General features: G+C 42.9%; 1 protein-coding gene across 1 annotated transcript in view; it reads left to right on the top strand.

Moving 5' to 3' along the window:
- The first annotated feature begins 3,713 nt into the window (after nt 1-3,713).
- ZNF423 (zinc finger protein 423) overlaps nt 3,714-20,776 on the top strand; it is a 161,309-nt gene continuing 144,246 nt past the window's right edge. Inside the window, exons 1-2 of the mRNA XM_054389523.1 lie at nt 3,714-3,825; nt 7,507-7,587. Coding sequence (XP_054245498.1) covers nt 3,729-3,825; nt 7,507-7,587 — 178 coding nt within the window. The 5' untranslated portion in view covers nt 3,714-3,728. The remainder of the gene's footprint in view (nt 3,826-7,506; nt 7,588-20,776) is intronic.

Genomic DNA, 20,776 nt, shown 5'->3' with positions numbered 1-20,776 from the left:
GTATCCTCTCTTACTCATAAAAAAATATTGTTAAAACCATCATTAGAAATGGCAGGTTCATTTCAAAATTACTAATAACACCTCGTGAAATGCAGGCGCATTTTTCTCCTTCTCTTTAGAATTAATTACCAATCATTTATCCTATAACACGGTGCCAGCAGCTACCTTCTGTTGGCATTAGCCCACACCCTTGTGCTGTGCTCAAATGTCCCAGTGGTGAGTGTGAGACAAGTACCCATGGTGCTGTGCCACCTGCGACGATGTGCTACCTGCACAAATGCCTTGCAAGTTGGTAACTGTGATTATTGTTTTTATTCTTTATCAATCTACATAGAAACCACTTGCTAGTGAGTTAGGCTCAGTGAAATCCAAGGCCACTTTAGAAACTAAGCTGTGCCGGTAAATACACCTATCTGTGCTTGGTGCTACAAGGTAGCCACTGATCTTTGGAAACAGCAGAAGGTGCCTTTGACCACTGAGAAGCTGGTTTGTGTGGTAGCACACAGATCACTTTGGACCCAGCCCCCAAATCAGCCCAACCAGCAGTGACTTGGCCTCCTGTGGGTACCCGACAGCTCCTGGCAGTGTCCTTGTGCCTCTGTGCACCTGTCCTGCCTGGATGCACTGGGATGGGGTACTCCTCCAGTTCTTGCCAGCAGGAAAATTGCAGGTCAAATTTGTGAACTCTTACGGCAAAACTCCCTAGAAATGAGTTCCTGAGGAATGCTTGTGGCCTGCTGTCCTTGTTGGGGAAACTGAGCTCACCATGGGAGCAGCTGGACTGTGTCTGAAGCTTTTCTTTGCTGGATGAACCACCCATTCCCATCACCGCCCTGGTGCTTGTTGGCTGTTTTGCTCTCCTGGGCAAGAAGCTAGTTTTTCCCCAGGGCTGTCCACACCCTCCGCTCTCCACTGGCAGCTTGTGGTCAAAATAGTAGAGACAGAAAGTAACAAAAAAACCTAAGAAATAACCCCAGATTTTTTTGGCGGTGTTCAGTTTCTACAAGGCAAGCACCAAGCGTGCAGCTCACCAGAGGAATCTGAAGACTGCGTTATTCAGAGGACAGTAAAACTGAGGTGTGGCAGACATGTACAATTCCTTCAACTCACTGAGAACAGAAAAAGAAAAAAAAAAAGACCTCGTTGTAAAGCAATGTTGCATTTGCTAAATAATTCATGCAAGATTCACTGTTGTGTTGTTTGACATACAACTCCATCAAGCAACGATGCTTCTGAAAAGTTGCCTAGAAGATCAGATTTCCCATTCAACAGGGAATTAAAAAATGTTTCTGGAATTTTGCTTTGCAGTAAGGAATCTATTTTCTTATCTCGTGTTGTACAATTTATTTTTCCTGAAGCAGTGTGCTAAATTATTTGTTATTGTTGGACTCGGTTGCACAGCTTTATCCCTGGTGTAGTCACAAAGTGTTGGAGTAAAACCAAGGATGAATTTGTCACAGTGTATTCACCAGATCAGCTGGCCTTTAGGTTAACCATCAGAAGACAAAATATCTGCTAAAAATATTAGTGAAGGTCCCTTAAAGTTCCCCAAAGTTGCCTAAATTTTTTTTTCTTCCAGTTGTGGCCAAGTTAGTTCAGAAGTGCTTCCCTGAGGCCTTTGTCAGCAGGCAACACGGAAGCATGTGGCAGTTCTTTAGGTTAGATTTATATACTTGGACTATTTTTATAGGTTTCTGTCATATAAAACCAGAGAGTTGACATTCTGATTTATTAACTATCAAGTCTGCAGAACATTACAAGCTTTAAAAAACTTGAATGAGTTAAAATGTTTGTGATTGCACTCTGGGATGAGGGACTGTGTAAAAGTGTGCCAAGTAAACAGGACAAAATGGAAGTGATAATTTGAATAGGTGCATTAAATGATGTGTGAAGTAAAGCAAAGGTAGCATAGCTTTGAATGTGACTTATTATTTGGTGAAGTAGTATAAAAAGAACCAGAATCCTGTGGGGTTTTTTTCATTACAACACATTTTTATTTAAGGAAGAGTCTATAAAGCATGAGGTTCAGTGAACAGCATTTTATTGAATAAACATAGTACAGATGATGACTTACAATATGGAGTGCTTAGTGAGTGATACTTTTTATAACCAAATCCTTAAATTCATTACCACTGTGTAAGTGGCATATCTGATTTGTTAAGATCAGCATTATATCTAGTCCTTAATGGAAATTTTGTAGTAGAAAAGTATGTATAATTTAACAGTAGAGGAACCTGAAAATGTGCAGATCAGTTAATTGCTAAGAGGGGTGCTGTGATACACCACCAGCAGGCATTGATTTTTAATATTTCCATTGCAATTTGAAAGGTATGTCATGTTACGAGTGCTCCATGGAAAACTGCAGAGTGTTTTACACTGGGTGATTTATGTTATCATGTGCAGTGCAGAACATGGTATAAAATGTTCTCTGGCTGGATAGTGGTAGCAGAGCCCTACTAATGTGTGTATCTGAATTGCAGATAGGCACAGGCATCTCTCTTTCAGCTGGTCACCAAAGCCTGGTCAGAGTGGCCAGCATGCCTAATGAGTGCTTGCCCTGCTGAGAGGGCAACAGGAACTTAGAAGGACTTTTTCACCTCTGCTGCCTCTCTGGAGAGCTGTGTAAGGATTAACCACAGTGCTGTGTGGAGCCATTGGGCATGACTGGCTTCAGGTGTGCCTGGGCGTTCAGTGTTCAGGGGTGTCCTGGAGTCACAAGGACTTACAAAGACGTGACTGCAAGCCCAATCTTCATGACAGGCAACTAAGTGCACACTGGAGGAACTGACTGTGGCTAGCTGCTCCTTCCTCCCACCCCACTGCCAGTGGAGAGCCAGCTACTCCATGTGTGGAGCTAACTCCTGCATGACCCCAGGGTGCAGGATCCCCCTGCAATGGGGTGTTTTGGGAGCTGCTGGAATGCTCAGGCTTCCTGTGCACTAATGCACATGAAAACTCATGGGTTCTTTGGGAAGGCTGTTTGTGCTAGCCCATGTTTCAGTCACAGAGAATAAAACGCACGGAAGAGACTTGAAGGTCACGTGCAATGGCAATGCTGACAGCTCTTGGCTAGGTCAGCATGACCAAAGGCTCATCTGCCCAACAAAGTGCCTCTCAGTTCAGTGGGACCTCTCACATCCTAGGGCATAGGTGTGAAAAAAATTAAAAGTGTGCTTTGGGGGTCTTCAACTAGGTAATCTTTTTTTCCTTGTTACTAACATTGGGGTGTAGATGCAGGAGGGAGAGGAGAGCGTTGACAATTAAAATTCAGCACATGCCTTTTCTTTGTGGGTTGTAATTAATCTTGCCAATTTTTAAAGCTTTGAGAATCTGGTTAAGTGATAAAACACTAACAACTTTATATGACAGAGAGTTAGAGGCTCCCACTATACACCCACCAGAGAAGATTAGGAGAGAGTGTTTGCAGGATTCGCACTAAGCAGCAGAGAATACAGTTGAGAATTGTTGCACGGCATGATATGAAAACCACATTAATATAATGAAAGGTGTCGGGATAATGTGAAAGTGGCTGTAATTAAATGTATCTTAATAAGTGCAACATCCTTCTTAAAGCTCTTATTTTTCAGACCTCTCAAACTTAGAGCATGTTCTTGCTGTTGGCAGGTGGCCTGGGAGGAGAGCTGGAGAGCGAAGCAAAGGACAGCCAGGCCCTGGAAGAGAGGAACAGTGTGACGAGCCAGGAAGAGAGAAATGAGGAAGATGAAGACATGGAGGATGAGTCAATTTACACCTGCGATAACTGTCAGCAGGACTTCGATTCACTGGCAGACCTGACTGAACACAGGGCACACAACTGTCCTGGAGGTAATGTTAAACTAGCTTTACAGTTCTGACAGGTGGTTAGCTGGGTAATTGGACATAGCAACAGCTTGAGGCCTCAAGTGAGATTAAAGAATTAATAATGTAATTTTACAGTTAATGTAATTTTATTGTGGTGCCTTGGGTAGCTTTTGTTCACTCCTTTAATAAAATTAAAATAAAAGCAACAGCTTTCCAATTGGAATCTGCCAGTAATTACGTTAGACAAAAATGTTATGTTTTTTTTTTAATGCTAAAAGTTTCAGGCAGGGTATTTTTCCCTCTCTTTCTAGATATAGGAAGATTAAAAAAGTTAAAAGACTGAAGTGCATAAAACTCCCAGGAAGAAAGTCCTCTGAACCCATGAAAGAACATGACAATTTCTGAGATTAAAATTCATAGTGCGAGTTTTGTAATCCCACCCTAAAAATACACTGTTCTCCCTAGGTTATTGCATTGCCTTTTGAATTCTATGGAAGTGAGGACAGCATCAGCCTATGCTGATCTTGATTTTACTTTGTGTAAAGACAGAACAAGCTCAGAGCATTGGTGTGAACAATTGCAACATACCTTGCTTTTACACGGCTGCCTTTGCGTGGCTGACAGTAGCAGCAGGTATTCTGCAGAGCACACTAAGCCGATTTACAGGGGGTAGTAAAAACCTTTGCAGATTTTACCAAAGATTAAATAAAATCTCAGGAGGGGGAGTGCATAATATGTTCATATGTATTTAAATCAGAGATTCTAAGCCTTTACCCTCCAAGATTTGAATACTCTGCCATCACTTTCCTCCACACTCATCTAAAATATTTTTAAGCAGTTGCAGTTCTGACAGACAGACGTGCTGAGCCTGGCAGAGGTCAAGGAGGGTTAGCTTCTCCTCGGGTGCAGCAGTATCCCATCCTTTTTCCCTAGAGGGCATGTTCCTCTCTGGCCACTTAATTTGTCTGTTAATTAGTCTGTATTTTCTGTTCTTCTTTTTGGGCATAAATAAAACAATTCTCAGCCAAGAAAATACCTAAGAAAGAGAGTACAGCAAGAAAAGGGAGGGATCAGGTGTGCTCAGTCTCCCTTCCACCCTAAGAGCACTTATCTCACTCTGGTCTGCAGAAGAGAGGATACCCTGTTCTCATTTTTGGCGAGTAGAGAGGAAGGATGCAGGAACACTGGGGCTTTTCCCCAGCCTGCAAATAGGTAGACTGATCCTTTCCAAAGGAGCAGTCACAGAGACAAGTTGTTCCCAATGACATCCCACATGGGGAGTGGGACAGGGAGAATCCTGCCAGGGCAGCTGGGTGGCCATGCAGCCACAGGCTGTCTCCAGCAGCTGTCCCCGGATGGCCGCTGCCTTGTCATTGCCCTGTCTCTGTTGTGCTGGTACAGCTGCTTGTGGTGCTGGGAATGAGCCTCACCAAAAGAAAGGCTCTTTTTAGCCCAGGTGTCTGCTGGTGTGTGGTTCGCTTGTGGTCCCCCAAACATCTGTAATGGCACAACTGGAAGAGTGGAGAAGGCAGAGGGGAGCAGATGCTGCAGACAAGAACTCCAGAGGAGAAACGTAAGGTTATGACTGGTGACCAACAGTGCTACGAAAAGGAGCAACTTTTTTTTCTGAGGCAAATATACATTAATATGTAGCAACCTAGAGGTTCTATTTGTATCAGTAGTCAGTGTTTTCACACCTCAGTTTTTATTTACCCTCAACATAATATTCTGTTAGTGAGACTAGGAAAAATTATGTTTTTGAGACTTACAAAAATAGTTTGTTAATGTTTCCATTGCTAATTTTTATTTGCAGGTAGCATAATTTCATCTTCTTTTACTGTATTCACATGTGCTGATGATTTGTAAAGACATTTTGTCATAAGAAGGCACCATGTAACTATCTGCATAGACATGAAATAGGTGTTAATTATTTCCATGTGAGGAAATCCTTGCTCCAGAACATGAGTGTCTGCTTTCTATTTAGTTTAACCTAGTGTCCTGAAATGATTGAAAGTAAATAGGAAGATTGCAGTCTCATATTCTGGAATGAGAATGTTTCCATGAAGACAAGCTGGAATATTGCTTGATATTCACATAGCTTACCTTGAGGAGAAAAACCCCACCACCTTTTAGATTCACCAGTTTGTTCAGTAGCTATGAGAATTTTTGTTGAAAATTCATCTGAAAATACTTGCACCACTTGGGTGAACATCTAAGACTGTGCTACGAAGTGTGGTATATGTAAAGATTTAACCCCACAAAATAAGCTGTTTGCTGTGTCCTCAGCTACGCTGCACTCCTTTTGCCTATAATGCCTGCATGACACATCTGAGGTTGTAATGCAATGCCTGAACCTCTTGGCAAGCTAGGTTTTCATGTTTTGATCTGAAGCAGGGTTTTCAGTTGTGTCTACATGGCTCCAGATCAATACAGGTAGTATTTGTAGTGATAATATCACCAGGCTGATAATACAACATAACTAATGACTTCCTTTGGGATACTGAAGTTAGGAAGGTATTGTAGCTCAGGAGTGTTACAGGACTGTGAGAGATCACTCCAAAGAATAGGATAAACCATCTATTTCACTGGAATCCCTTAGAAATTCATTACAGTGCGCTGAAGTTATAATACAGTTTGAACACAGCTGCTTTGACCTGTAAGGAGGTAACAAAACAGCCATTTCCCTCCTTGCTTTTCCATGTTTTGCAGACTTGTTTCTTTGAGGACAAAATACCACTGAAATCTAGACATCTCTGGTAGCATAAGTGCATGGCATTTCTTTTGATGTCAGTGTAGTAGAGATGTTCTCCTTCTGACAGAATTAGGTGCCTTTTATACCTTTTGCTCATGACTGATGTCTGTGATTGCAGGTTGTAGGTTTCCAGTGTCTATGGGGATCTGAAAAGGGTCTAAATGGGGGCAGCTTGTATTGAAAGAACATCGCATTTCCTTACTGACTCATGTCTTCCCTTGTCTCCCAGCTTGCCCCCATAGATGAGCTCTCCTGCAGCAGTCCTGGAAATAGTACCTTAAACAACCAGTGAGCATCTTGAAAAATACTCTGAGAGCAAATAAAAACAGTTAGTGTAGCGTATACACTGGATGTGTTAAGCTTTTAAAATTAATTTAAAGCTCACTAGTATCCCACAGCCCCCTAACTAGAGAAGACAGTCATTGCTGTCAGCATCACGTGCAGTCTTTTTTATACATTTTTTCTGCACATTGCTGTTAACGGGTAGGTGTGGGTAGGTGGGTATCTTACAGCATTAGTTGACAAGAGTAAAGAATTGCACATGGATTTACAAATTACTGTGTCCTCTGGCCGGCACCAGAGGCTGCATACATCAAGCAACTGTTCTGTGATATATCGTTGTCTGGTGGCCGCTGCTGAGTTGTTTGTTGTCTGATGAAAGGTGGCTGAAAAGCCATGAGATTTGCCATTTTGCTTGTGTATTTTAATCCACTTGTGATATCCTGGGTCTAACTCCAGGTTTTTGTTGTGTTATTTTCGCTTCCTCCACCCATGTCACCCCTTTACCCTCATGGGTCAGAATAGCCTAATGTGAGCTTTTTTCCTTTGGTTCCTCAAGTGAATGTAGAATGTTTTAAAGCAAATTAGTGCATCAATGAAGTGGACAGAAGTAGGTTTCGGTGGGGTCTCTGAGCATTTCATGAGGTCCTCTTCTGTTGTTGATAACTTTACAGGTTGTCTGTTTCAAACAGCAGCAGAGCTATATATGGATATTGCCAGCTTGGAAGCAGCTGATTTTTCTAAACTACTGTACGGTAGGAACTAGTTTATAATTAAAGTCTTGCAGTTGCTCCTTTTAAATGCCCTTAACTTGTACACTAGGCTTACATTTGAAATGAGGTATTGTAACTGTTTCATGCTAGTGTATAATTTTGCATTTTCTTGTATTTCACCTGCTACAAGAATTATAATTTGCCATGAAACCGTATATGCAGGATGCTTACCCAGAAAACCATATACGGCAGCTTGTCAAAAAGTGACAACATCTCGTGAATGTTTTGTCAGATGGCGCTTTGTGCTTCCTGCTGACACCAAGGGCCTTCTTACATGTATTTCCAAAATTAGCCCTCCCCCAAATTGTAATCTTTGCCTGCACCTGACTGGCAAGTCAGAGATCTTCTCTTTTTGCTGCTGCTGTTGTTGCACCTTTAAATTTATGAATTACTTATTGTCCTCCACAAAAGAAACTGAAATACAGTTATGAAAAAGCAGTGTGGAAACTTAATTATACACCTAGTTTATACAGCTGTCTCTCTAATGACCTACTGGCCCTAATTACTGTGTTGTGGCTCAGCCTGAGTGCTCTTGTCCTTGCCAGAATTCTGCTCCTTTCTTTTAACCTGACTAGTATTTCAAGCTAAAAAAACCCCAAACGTTTCCTTTTTTTGTTCTTTTCTACATTGTCATGCTGAAATGCAGTTTTCCTTCTTTCCAGAGGTCGTAGCAGTGTTTTAAAATTGGCACCAGAAAAGCTCAGTAATATCACAAACTGTAAAAACATGGATTTTCCCTGGAGTCTTCTGTTCTCACTGTCTACATCTGAAAATGGGCACCAGGGCAGCGTTTTTATTGTCAATCACTTGGTGGGCTCCAAGCACAGACTCTGTCCTTAGTTTATCCCAGGTGTCCCCACTGGAGGTGCAGGGGCAGCAGGGCTCCCAAGGGCTTAGGCAGCCACCTAGGCCATGGTGCCCAGGTGCTTCATATGTTTCCATGTAGTCAATATTTGTGCCTGTCAGTGCTGAGTGCTCTGAAACCCCAGATTATTGCAGGGGTACACATGGCTGGATGGAATGAGGTCCAACTCCCCTGACCTCTGTCACCATACAGGTGATGTTTGAGTTGCCTGGAGGTTCCCAGCCAGCCTGTGAGGAGGCTCATTCCAGGACTTCTGCCTACAGATAGCAGAAAACTAGTGTGCTGATAAGGTGCTGTGCTGCCTGGCTTTTTACACAGGTGCTCATATGTCAGTTTGGATCTGAAGTCAGACACAGTTGCAGATTTAATGACAAATAAGGTTTAAGGGTAACCTTGCCCATCCAGTGGTTTCTCAGAGCATCCCATGCAATGCGTTTCCTGAGCTGCCAGTGCTGGCTCTGCTCCACGTGGGGTGCTTGGCATAAGTGGGGGCTGCCCACGAAGGTGCTTTTAGTGCAGCGCTTCATGTATTGCATACGTCTGTGAAAGCTGTGCAAAGTGTTATGCTCCCTGACAGTGCTGCTTATCCGGCAGATCAGCGGGTCGCCCGGCAGGCGCAGGTAGGTGAGACCCCAGGGCTGCTCTGCTCTGGCTGGGGCACACGGTCCTGCGCTCAGCCCCTCCGTGTGGCAAGGCATTAGCAGGGCCCAGCCCAGCAATTGTTTCTCGGGCTGTCTCTTGGATGTTGCAGGCGTGCCGGTGCCTGCAAGGATTTGGGGGGGTGGGGACGTGAATTTAAAACAATGCCTGCTCGCCATAAACACCCAGCTCGGGATTTGCTTTGTGGCCTCATGGAGGGTCTCCCTCAGTGGGGGCACAGCAGTGAGCCTGCAGCAGATCCCCAGCTGGACGCAAGGAACCAAGCAGTGTGCTGGCCGATAAGAGTGTGCCAGTGTGCCAGGGACCACCCCCTGCAAATCGCCACTGCCACCTTTGTGCCAGGTCCCTCTGGGATGGTGGCAAGGGAGGCAGCACCAGGCACTGTGTGTGGAGATAGGAGCACTGCCAGCACAGCTGTGGGCGCTTTGGTTGCCTATAACCAAAACCCCTCATAGGAGGGGAGGTGAAGAGCTGTCTCTACCCCTTTCTCTGCCTCCACATAGCCAGCAGTCATTGTGTATGACCTGGCTGTGCATTCTTAGGCTGCACAAATATTTCTTAGCAATGATGATGTCTTTCCTCAAGCAGCATATGTTTTTCACACAGGAAGAACATTTTGCCTGTCATTTTTAAACATATGGCCCAGTGAGGAGCTAAGGATGACAAGTTAGCGTGTTCGTATTGGCAAGGGACTGTTTAATTCTTGCTACTTTAATTGAGTTCTTTTATCTACTTTTATCTAGTTCAAAAAGTAGTCTGCAAAGTAAGCACAGGTATACATGAAAATGGATAGAAGAGAAAGTGGGTGCATGTTTTAAAAGAGGCCTCTTAATGAAAGCACATATCCTTTTGAAGTCTCGAACAGTTTGGCACTTGGCTGTCTGAAAAGCCACTCTCACCTCCTGGTCTGTTGCTGTGTCAGAAATGGGGAGGTGAGCAAAGACTGAAGCACGCCACCCCAAATGCTGTGAAGCAAGGGCCAGCTGCTGAGTGCTGGTCATGAGAGCTCCTGTGTGCGGCAGGACTTGCATTTAGGAACTGGAACCTGTCCCACCTCAGGGACAGGGGTATCCTCTGCACCACCCCAGGTCTCACACAGCCCTTCTGGGGCGCTGGGGGTGTCTGAGACCCACTTCCCCTTCTTCCCCCCACTTCTGATTTTTGTTTGCAAAGAATGATCCATCACCATGTTACAACATAGGGAATATTGTGTGGGTTTGTGTAGGGCAGGTTTGTTTCTCAGCATTATAGAAATCTGAGATAATAATAATTTTTTTCTGAAAACGAGGAGGGAGGGGTTGCAGTGGAAAGGCTCCTTCCAGGGCTGGAGCTTGCTGGGTGCTGCAAGAGCAGCTGGAGGATCACTGCTGCCCTAAGCTGGTCCCAGCATTCAGGGAGTTGTAGACAAAACCCAGTATGTGAAACTCAGTTCAGAAATGCAGCGAGGATAGCCTGGAGAGTACAACAGATGTGTGCTTGTTATAGAGTGGCCTTTTAATAATGCCTTAGAGAGCTTAGTAGAGGTTGTCCTGTCTCAGACGGACAAGAGTGTAGATTGTTTGTGGCTGGGGTGCTGCTGAAGGGCACACATTGCCTTTGTATCCTTTATTGAGGCACAAAACTGTGTTGGCTGTGTCAACTGTTGTGGCAGGTTCAGAGCAGTCAAGATCTTCAGAGTGCAGAATAGCAGGTGCATTGATTTTTCTGATTTCTTTCCCTATTCTTTAGCAGACTATTGGATAAATAGTCTTCATACAACGATCGCTATACTGAGCCAGCCTGATGGTCCCATCGTTGTGTTTCCACAGAATATTCTCTTTCTTGGTGAAGCAAAACATGCATTTAGCATTTCCCATGGTGGGGATCCAGAGTTCAATTACATATTGGGGAAAATTATACCCCTTTGTTCACTTCAGCTTTGTCACCTGATACTTTCTGGGTCTTCTGGTGGAGGATACAGTGATTGCGCCTTTTGCACCTTCTCCACCTACTCATGCCTGAGCAGACTTCCTTTGCTGCTCCCTCTGCTGTCTCCATATTCATATTTGCAATCCTCTTATTGATACCTCTTGTATCCTGACAGAGGGTAAGAGACTGAGGCATGTGGCAAAGCATGGCTTATAGGACAGTGAGTGAGTAAGGTGCTCCCATCACCACTAGTGCTAGATCTCGCACTTGCGTATCTGTCCTGGTTTCCTCGCAGAAGGCAAGGGATAGTGCTTGTCCTGGTGTGAAAACCTGGCAGACAGAAAGATGGTGTCTGGCCATGTAGAGGAAAAACAATTAAGACTTCAATGTTTATTAAGAAAAAAGCAACCAGCAGTGCATTTCAAGCACTCCTCACACAACATAGTTTTGCTGTTGGAAGTGGTGGGATTAAAAAAGTCTTTCTAATGTTGATTACTTTGAATTTGTAGAATATAAATGGGTTTAAAAAATAATTAAAAAAAATGTGTGTATGAACATTGTCAAGAATTCCTATCCTTCATTTTTTTAAAGCAAGCTCTAGAAAAAATTCCCCACAGAAGTTCTGTAGTGCATATTTGAATGCTTTTGTTGTAGCCTCATTAAACTTGGCTTGTCTGCAGATACAGCTGGCATGTTATTAACTGTGCTCCAGGCTTGGGGAAGCCAGAAAGCAGCCGCCACCCCCTGGTGCCGGCTGGCTTGAGGGAAACGTGCCAGCATGGGTTGGTCCTCTTCAGCTGGCTGGCTTTGGGAGCGCTCGCTGGAGCATCTCTGCATGGCCTCTGGATCCGGGAGCCCAGGGCTCAGCCTGCCTCACGTGCCAACTCAAGGGAGGGCTGTGTGGTGTCCTCTGTACCAGCCTGCACCCATGCAGCACAGCAGTCCCTTCTGGGCAGGATAGATCCACCAAGGTATGTGGCCTCCTGTGGAGAGCCTCAACTGGGTGCCTGTGTTCTCACGGCTTTCTTTACTATGGGCTGGCGAGTAGCAAATTAGTAATCACCTGCCAAATAGTTTCTCTGTTCTGAACAAACTTGTTATTGGACTGAACCACTCAAATAGATTGAATAAAGGGAACATTTTCCCCTGCACCTGCTGGAGAGGCTGTTGCTCTCCAAGTTGGATTTGCACATCAGAAGACCTCCACCAGAGGTATAAGCAGCTTCTGACTTTCTTCAAAGCATTGGTGATTAATATGTACCTTTTGAATGCTGTTTCCTGTAAGCAGTTTTAGGAAGTGTCCTTAATAGTTAGATGAATTAAAAAATAGACTTCATAATTTCATATTCAATTCAAAATTGTTGTAAATACATTCAGTATAAATTTAAGTTAAATAATGTATATTAAATATAAGTAATGTTATTCAGAACTTGCTTATTGCAACCAGCTTTCATTGTCTTATGAAAGAATTCATTTGGGATTTTCAAGGCACTTGGTCTGTTAATTTTAAATGCTTCTTAGGGCATTTGAGCACTTTGTCATCTCTAAACATTTAGACTAGTAACTCCTTTTTTTGACACAAGGAAGCATTATTCTTATTTTTGTTGTCATGAAGTTAAGAAGTCATCACACTAATCTGGCTTAAGTTTTGACTGTTATTTGAAAAGGTATTCCTTCCTTCCATCTCCTGCCAAACCTACAAGGTTTGTGTTGTCTATGAATTGACAATTAAAAGCATTAATTTTTAGCCTGCACAACTCCTGGATCTGGTGTCCTGTGGAGCTGCACAGCCTTATGTCAACATGAGGGGGATGAGAGGTCAAGGTTTAGGGGAGAATCCTAGGGGGAACCCTTAACATCCTGAGTTATTTTGGATGAAAATGACTGTAACTGTGGCTTTACCAATTTGCCTAATGGTGTGCATGAAACTGGTGGAAGAGCCAAGCTCTTTAATCCAGATGGGTTCTGTTGCTGATGACACCTGTAACTGTGGGGGTGAGCTTCCCCTTGAAGGCACAATTTTTTTGGTGTCTGGGTCCACCTCTTCTTCAGGCTTCCTTGAAAATGTTCCTCAGCATAACGGTGAAAGACTTTTTGGCTCCTCCTCATTTTGGTACTCAATTACTGTTAGCCTTGCTGAGGAGGACATAAGGAAAGGCTGAAGAAGCCCATTGCTTTTCTCTTCTCCAGGGAATCTGTTACATTAAACATTTGAATGGATTTTTGAACATAATTCCCAGTCATTTCCTCTATGGTGAACTCAGTTCACTTGTGCAGACTTTGTCCTTAATGATATCTCTTAAAATAAATGAGATTTGATATAAGTTGTATTAAATGGTTAGAAATCTACATCTACTAATTACTCATTAGAAAATTTGGAAAGGTAGAAGTAGAATAAATTCCCTTTATGACCTCACACTCTACAGAAATATAAACATACACACTTACATACATTCATTTTCTCTGAGCAAAATTGAATGTAGCTGATTTATTGGACTCCAGGAATAGTCCAAGCAGATTTGAATTACATTGATCAATCTGCATCAATAAACCATAGGAACTCACCAAGCCAAAACTAGCCAAAAATTCAACATGCCTCTAGGACAGTTTTTTAACATTTATGATAATACTCAGCTTGTGGTCTATCTCTGCATCATATGAGATTTTCCTTTTGTGAGTTCTTCTGGTTGTCTCCTCAGGGTAACTGCTGTCTTCCCTTCCCTCTCCCCATTGCCTGTGGTGGTGTCCCTGTGAGCTCTCTCTTCAAAGGCTGTTTCCTTGCTTGCTCCTTTCTGGACTGCCACCATTTCGAGTCTTGTTCACGGCAGCCTTCTCCCTGACACTGTGTTGGAATTTGCCCTTTTCTGGCCCTGCATGTAGCTGAGTCACTCCATGTTTGAGCTACACCTTACCCGGTTGCTGTTTTCTCTTTTATTCTTGGCTGCAGTTGCTCCTTTGCCCATTGTCACAGAGCCTACGTTTCCTTGGGGCTCCATACACATGCAGAGCCTTCCTTGAACTGTCCCATGGGGACCAGCATCTGCAGATCAACTTGAGGTGCTGTGAGAAATCGGACTACTTCATGTGCTGTCTTGGAGGCAGTCTCAGATAGGTTTAGATGAGCTAAAGACGTGCTGTTCAAATTTTTGTTCACAAAAACTATCAAATTATTTAGTTTGCATTCAGACTGCATCCAGATCCTACCTGGATAGCTGCTCGATCTCACCTTACAGCCCTTCTCTACTCCTTCCTCTCTTACAGACACTTAACATGGTTTGTTTTACAAGAGCTATTTCATGTAGGAATTGTATTCCATTAGGTGTTTTAATGGTATCCAGTCTAGCCGGGTTTGATTTCAACCAGAGCCTCTGGCATATATAAATAAAGCAGATAATATTCCTTACATTTTATGAAGGATCAACTGTCATGTTTAGGAGCCAGTCACAACGCTGTTGCATTCCTCACGCAAATAAGGCAAATTTAATCCAAAATTTAAAGCAAAAGAAAATGAAAGTGAGTAGCATTTTCTTGTCTCATAGCTTAAATGAGAGAACATTGAGTTTTCTGGCTGCCAGTTCAAGCTCTGAAAATACAAACAGCAGGAGGAAGGATACTATTTCTCTCCTTAACTGGGTATACACATACATATCTATGATGTACAAAATGCTTCGTTTTTTGGTAATCAGTTCAGTTTTGAAGACCCAACTAGCTAAAACTGGCTGTATTGAAAATGACATCATTAATTTGGGTGAGCTTCAGTCTTAATTAAAAGAGAAACGAGGAGAGCCAGTGCTTACAGCAAGTTGTGGGGGAGAGATTTTGTGAGTGGCACTGAAGTTGGGAAAAGTGCAACCTGAGTTAGCAAAACTGTCTGCTTTTCCAGCGGCTGCCACAGTAATTGGCCGTGCATGTCTGGATCACTGAGTGACAAGTGGGAGGCTCGGCTCTCCTAAAGCTTGGCCTCTCCAAGCAGGGGGGAGAAGGAAGGAGAGAAGGAGGATGGGGAGAAAAATAGTTTGTGAACTTGCCCCTTTTGAGATAGCAAATGCTCCTCTCCTTGTGCCCAGGATCGTTGGTGAACAGCTGGCAGCTGCATCCCGCTCTTCTTTTGCTGTCAGCAAATGTCACTGCAGAAACCTCAGTAGTTTCAAGGAGCTACTATTTGTACAAAGGGAATAGAGGAAACTTATGGATAGAAACGTTGTGGTGTGTGGGCTGCTCTGGATTTTATTCTGAGGAAGATCATCTCCACAAATGTTTTAAATTAGGCTATCCTTGATAATTGTGGTGGCATGAAGCCCAACCAAAATTTCAGGAAAAAATAAGTTGGTCTGTTAAAGCAGACATGAGAAAATGAAGGGCTTAACTTTTGTCCTGAGGGTGATAAAACAGCACCACACAGCTGAAAATCAATCTGACCTTCACCCACGTGATGCTGTTGTCTCAGTCTGTCTTTCATTTCCTTTGGTTGAGTGAAGGCCATGGCATTCAGTAGGGAGAAAAGCCAGAGGGAGGTGGGGAGAATCCTGTTTTCTCTGGAAAGGCTTCGATGCTTTCATAAGTTGACTCCATAAAGCAAATTGCTGTAAAACTTTGAATTATTTTATTACACTAAAGAAAAAAAAAGTTCTTCTTTTAATAGCCAATAATCATATTATGGTAAAGAATATACATGTTGTTAAGAAAAAAAGGTGTTTGTGATATAAAACTCTGTTTTCATTAAACCTAGAATTAGTTGATATTTTAAAATGAAAGCAGCAACAGGAAACCTGTGCATTCATTTAAAAACAGAAATTTGCACCCAAAGGGGAGAAAAAAGGCCAATTATTTTTCCAGAGATATTTTAACATTCTGCATTGCAGGCTGTGCACAAACAAAGACAAGGTGCCCAGATACACGTATATTTAAATATACATCAATACATCAACCGTTAAGGCTTCTGTATAAACAATATTATTGATTTTCAAAACAGAGGTACAATTTCAACTGGTGAACAACTCATTTTACACAACATCTTGCAGAAAGTGGTTCCCACCTCATTTTCCTGAAGACAGAGAATGAGATAAATGAATGGGTAATTCTGTACAGAATTTAATTGTATTAGAAACCAGGACCATCAAAGGGGAGAACTACGTGCATGCTCAATATTCTTTTTTACTTCTTGAAAGCAATTAAAAGTGCAGTTCATAGATGTTCACCAGTCCCCTGCTTCTTCCATCCTCACTGAATTTAAATGCAACCTGGAGCTAAAAAGTTGACAGATACTTTTTTGTTTTAGAAAACTCACTGTTTTCTACATAGGATTTACAAAGCTAAGATTGCTGTTAAGTTCTGCCTGCTCTAAACCGCAGTGTTCCTGAATCATATCATCATACACAGATATCATCCTTTCATGTCATAGTCATAAACTGCTCTGTTGCTTGATATTTTTGTGCTATAGATACCATAGCTGCTGTATCATGAAGAAGGTTAGAGATGTCTGCTATTTTCTTTGTTCAGTAAATGTTGCCTGCTTTAGGAAGGTCTATACGAAATGTCAGCTTCTTTTTATAAAGACAGAGATTGGATTTAGCTGTAGGAATTAATCTCAGCTTCTTAAAGGTTAAGAATTAAACAATTTGTTCATTAATCTATCTGTGATGATGGAGATCAGATCGTGACTGCAGCTTTTTTATTTAAGTGTGATTTGTCTGATGCACCAACCACTCTGGATGCTATTTTACATGCTCTTAAAAAAAAAGAACACAGCAAATGTAAAAGGGGCTGGAACTAAATGATCTTTGAGGTCCCTTCCAACCCAAATAATTCAACGATTCTATGTTGGGACATGTTCCTGGCAAGCTTTGCTACTCAGGTCTCCATGTGATATGCCAAAATGCTATTTGCATAAATGTAGAATTTAATAAGTTATCATTCTGATTAACACCATTAACTGCTTAACTACTGTAGAAATTGGCTTCTAAAGTTGCTTGATAGTAGTTGTTGCTCTCCACGTCATTCCATTTGCTGTCTCGCTGGGGATAATGGTATGCAAGGGAAAGCAAGAAGGTCAAGGATCTTTTTGTTTAGTCTCTTTGCACATTAAAAGTTCTGTTTGTATTTCATGTGGTTTCCAGTCTGTTGGCTACAATGCTTTCAAAATCCATTGATGATGAATTTGTGAAGCTAAATATATCTTGTGGGTTACAACTACCAAGCTATCACTTTGTGTAGCAGTCACAGCCAATATTTAACAAGCGTTTTTCAGAACGAGGGATTCTGAAACCGAGTTAAATGATCTTACAAAAGGGTTAACAGAAATGCTAATACAGAAGATGTCAGCAAATGCTCGATCTATGCCGACAGTGGGGGTGTTTGGAGCTATGCAATGCTATTTGTGGGGAAGTGGTTCTCAAGTGGGGTTGTTTATGGGTTTTTGGTGGGGGTGGGGGAGGGCTGTGGTATTGTTGTGAATGACACAACCGCCACAAAGCTGAATGAGTTTGAAAAAAGTGGTGTCCTCTACAGCCATCCCTTTCTCTGCTCTGGCAAGGAGTAGGTGCAGCATGCTGTGATGAGGGCATGTGTGGGGGCTCACCCCACGGCACCCACCTGCAGGAGTGGAGCCACCCACTGCCTCCCCCACAGCTGCCAGGGCAGTTGGGCTCTGCCAAGACCTCACTGCTGCTTCTTGCCCGACATTTAAGGGAATGCAAAATCAGCCTGCATAATGTAGCCACATCCTAAGGGCTGGCACAGCCGCCTTGCTTGTTTTCACTCTCCAGCTAGTAGACTGACCTTTTGAAAAAAACAGTTTCAGCTGCTAACAATAGCTTTAATAGATTTCATTTTGGTATTAAATGGCTACGGTTACATTTTGATAATGTAAACTAGCAGCCATAAGCATGTTTTAGCTGATTGTCTCAGGCCGTGTACAAACTCAGGCAGATGTCACTGCCTCCTTGCCAGGCATTAGCGCCAGATACTCATTTTCTTTCAAAATGAAAGCAGAGATTTTATTTTTTTAAAGCAATTTGTGTTCTGACTGCATGAGTACCTTCACACCTGTCAAGTGAATCCAGTGTGCTCATTCCCAAGGGTAACCTGACATCTGGGAAATTCTGCCTCAGCCCAGACTGATCCCCTTCGCAGCATCTTTGGTATTTTGAATTGAAATGGAGTTACACCATCACACATCATCCTTTGCATTATTCTGTTCTGCTCCAGTATATCTCTGCTTTTATAACTTTTGGTTTAAATCCCACACTTGGGCTGTTTCAAGAGTGTTGCAGTTATCTGTAAGCTGTCTTCCTTTTCACCGTGGGGCTGGTAAACTCAAAAACATCTGCAGGCAGGGTCAGTCCAGCTTGCTAGTCTATAGAGGATATTTGCAAAGTTTCATAAGGCTTGGACCCATGTCCACACCCATCCTAGATGCACTGTCTACAGATTTATCCCCAAGAGCCTCTTACAAGCTTTGTTTGTATTGCTATCTAGAACTATCCCACTGCAGAAATCCTCAGGAGAGAGAAGTGGTCAAGAGTACTGAGAAACATCTGTTAAAATTTCAGACAAACACTGCACTGTCACTAGAAGCAGTTACAATGGGGCAAATGAAATTTATCATGTGGTGCTACAGGAAAGAAGGACATTTTTGTTGTTCCTTCACTTTTCCATAAAAATCAATAGTTTGGTCAGTGAATGTGGGAATACACCTCCGCAGAGCACACTTGGGATGGAGAGCTGCCTTTTACCGATGTCACAAACTTGAGAGCCAAGCCTTGTGGTCTTACAGGAGCCTTTTTTCCAGAGCCCTTGTGTTTGCTTCATCACACACTTTCTACTTGTTTCAAGAACCCTGCATTAATTGTGCAGACCTAGAAAGTGGTGACATTAGGAGATAAAGTGATTTCATTGTGACTTTTCTATTGCTTGCGGTACTTAGGCAAAAGGGAAAAATTGTAGCAATAAATCTAATGGATGAACTCTCCAACTGGTTGCTGTTTTATGTGTGGATACATACTGGATTCAGTGAGCACGTAAGAAATATTGGCATTTGTCCCTGATGATGTGTCATGATGTTACAAGCAATTTGGCACAAACCCCCCAAGTTTTCTTATGTATGAGGCTGGACTTGATATGATGTTGCATTTCCAGCTCAGCCTGCCCCCAGCCCTGTTTCTTACAGTGTTCTGTCAACTCCCTTTCCTCACCTCTGCTTACAATCAGGACAAGTAGCAGCGTGAGCTGTGCTGGTCAGATGGGTGGCACACACATGGTGATTGCCTAGCACAGGCCCAGAAGCACAGGGATAAGTGCTGGCTGTTCTTAGCCTTTCTCTCAGCAGAGACATGAACTGGGGTCTCTGTCCTACCCAATCAAAGGTTGCTTTGCCAGTCTTATAGAAACTCATTTTCTGTAAGAGAAACTCAATTTCTTTTGGAGCTCTCTATCCTCAGCCCAGTGTGGTTCAAAAGTTAATAGGAAGGGACAAACAGTTAAGACATGTGACAGGCAATATGATCACAGAAACCTTGTTTTCTTAGGATGCCAGGCTGAAAAAAAATGAACACAAAGCTCCTGAGAATAAATGACTCAGATTGAGACTTGATGGACAATGTTGGCTTTGTTATCACTCTGTGTGTAGCAGGGGAATAGGGTTAGGGAGAATTTCCAGAAATGTAGGGGAGTCATTATCAGAAGGGTAAAGCTTCCTCTGCCACACATCCCCTGTAGTGGACCCCACATTATCCTGGTCCCTCCTCCTTTTAGGAGCCTTTTGAGGAAAAGTCTCCTATGACAGGAACATCTCTCAGGTCTTTTCATCTGTCTGCTGCCAGGTGAAAGAATGGGGCTAGAGAACAAAAGATGTTCAGATACTGCAGACAAGCTTTTGTAGGATCTGCCACATCAGCTGTCTCTTATAAGGTCTGCTGTATTTTCTGTTGATGGTGCTCTTCCCCCGAGGATTTCCCCGCACCTGGGAACGGCTGCCATAACCTGCACTGATATTTTCCTCAGTGCTTTTTCATTTCTGCATGCAGATGGAGCTGGGCTATCATAGACTGTCCTTGCTCTTACTCTGTTATGCTCCTTAGCAGTCCCAGCTTTCCAGGCTGGGAGCTTTCATCCCACCTCCCTCTCAGCCTTTTTCAGGAGGGGCTTTGCAATTATTTATAAGCCAGCTTGTCCTGTTTCCTGACATTTTCAGTGTAGCCTGCGGAATAGGAAAGCTATGTATAAGTTATCTGGTTTTACAGGGAATAGTAAATGCTGCTGGTCAGTGTTAGCAAGATACGCTTGGTTTTTCAGGAAGCAGGGAACCCTTCCTTTAACATCAGTGGTCTTCTGGGTGGAAAAGTCTTGGTGGCCTGTAACCACCTCTTGTCTTTGATGTGTCTGGAGATCCTGGAGGGGCATGCAGCCAGAATGCTTGTCAAGGGGAAGCTGACTGTCCTGCTTATCCTGTATTCCCCCTTGCCGTCCTCAAGTGGGTATTCTCTCTTGCTCCTCCTACCATGTGTCAGAATAAGAAGCACCTTGTGATTTACCTCCTTCTCTATCCACTTGTGTTCTGGGACTTGAAATTTTCACAATAGATCATGGTAAGAGGCAAAGCGATGATTTGGGCCTTGTAGCTCCTCTGGAGGCATCTTTGGATTCTCTAAATGAAATAAACATCTATTCAAGTTGGAGAAGAACATTTTCTCATTTTGATGCAGCAAGTAGGTAGGAGGAGTGACTAACTGTTCCTCTGAA

Source organism: Indicator indicator, chromosome 19, assembly GCF_027791375.1.
Source record: "Indicator indicator isolate 239-I01 chromosome 19, UM_Iind_1.1, whole genome shotgun sequence".
Taxonomy (NCBI): Eukaryota; Metazoa; Chordata; class Aves; order Piciformes; family Indicatoridae; genus Indicator; species Indicator indicator.
This window is presented reverse-complemented; position numbering and strand designations above follow the sequence as displayed.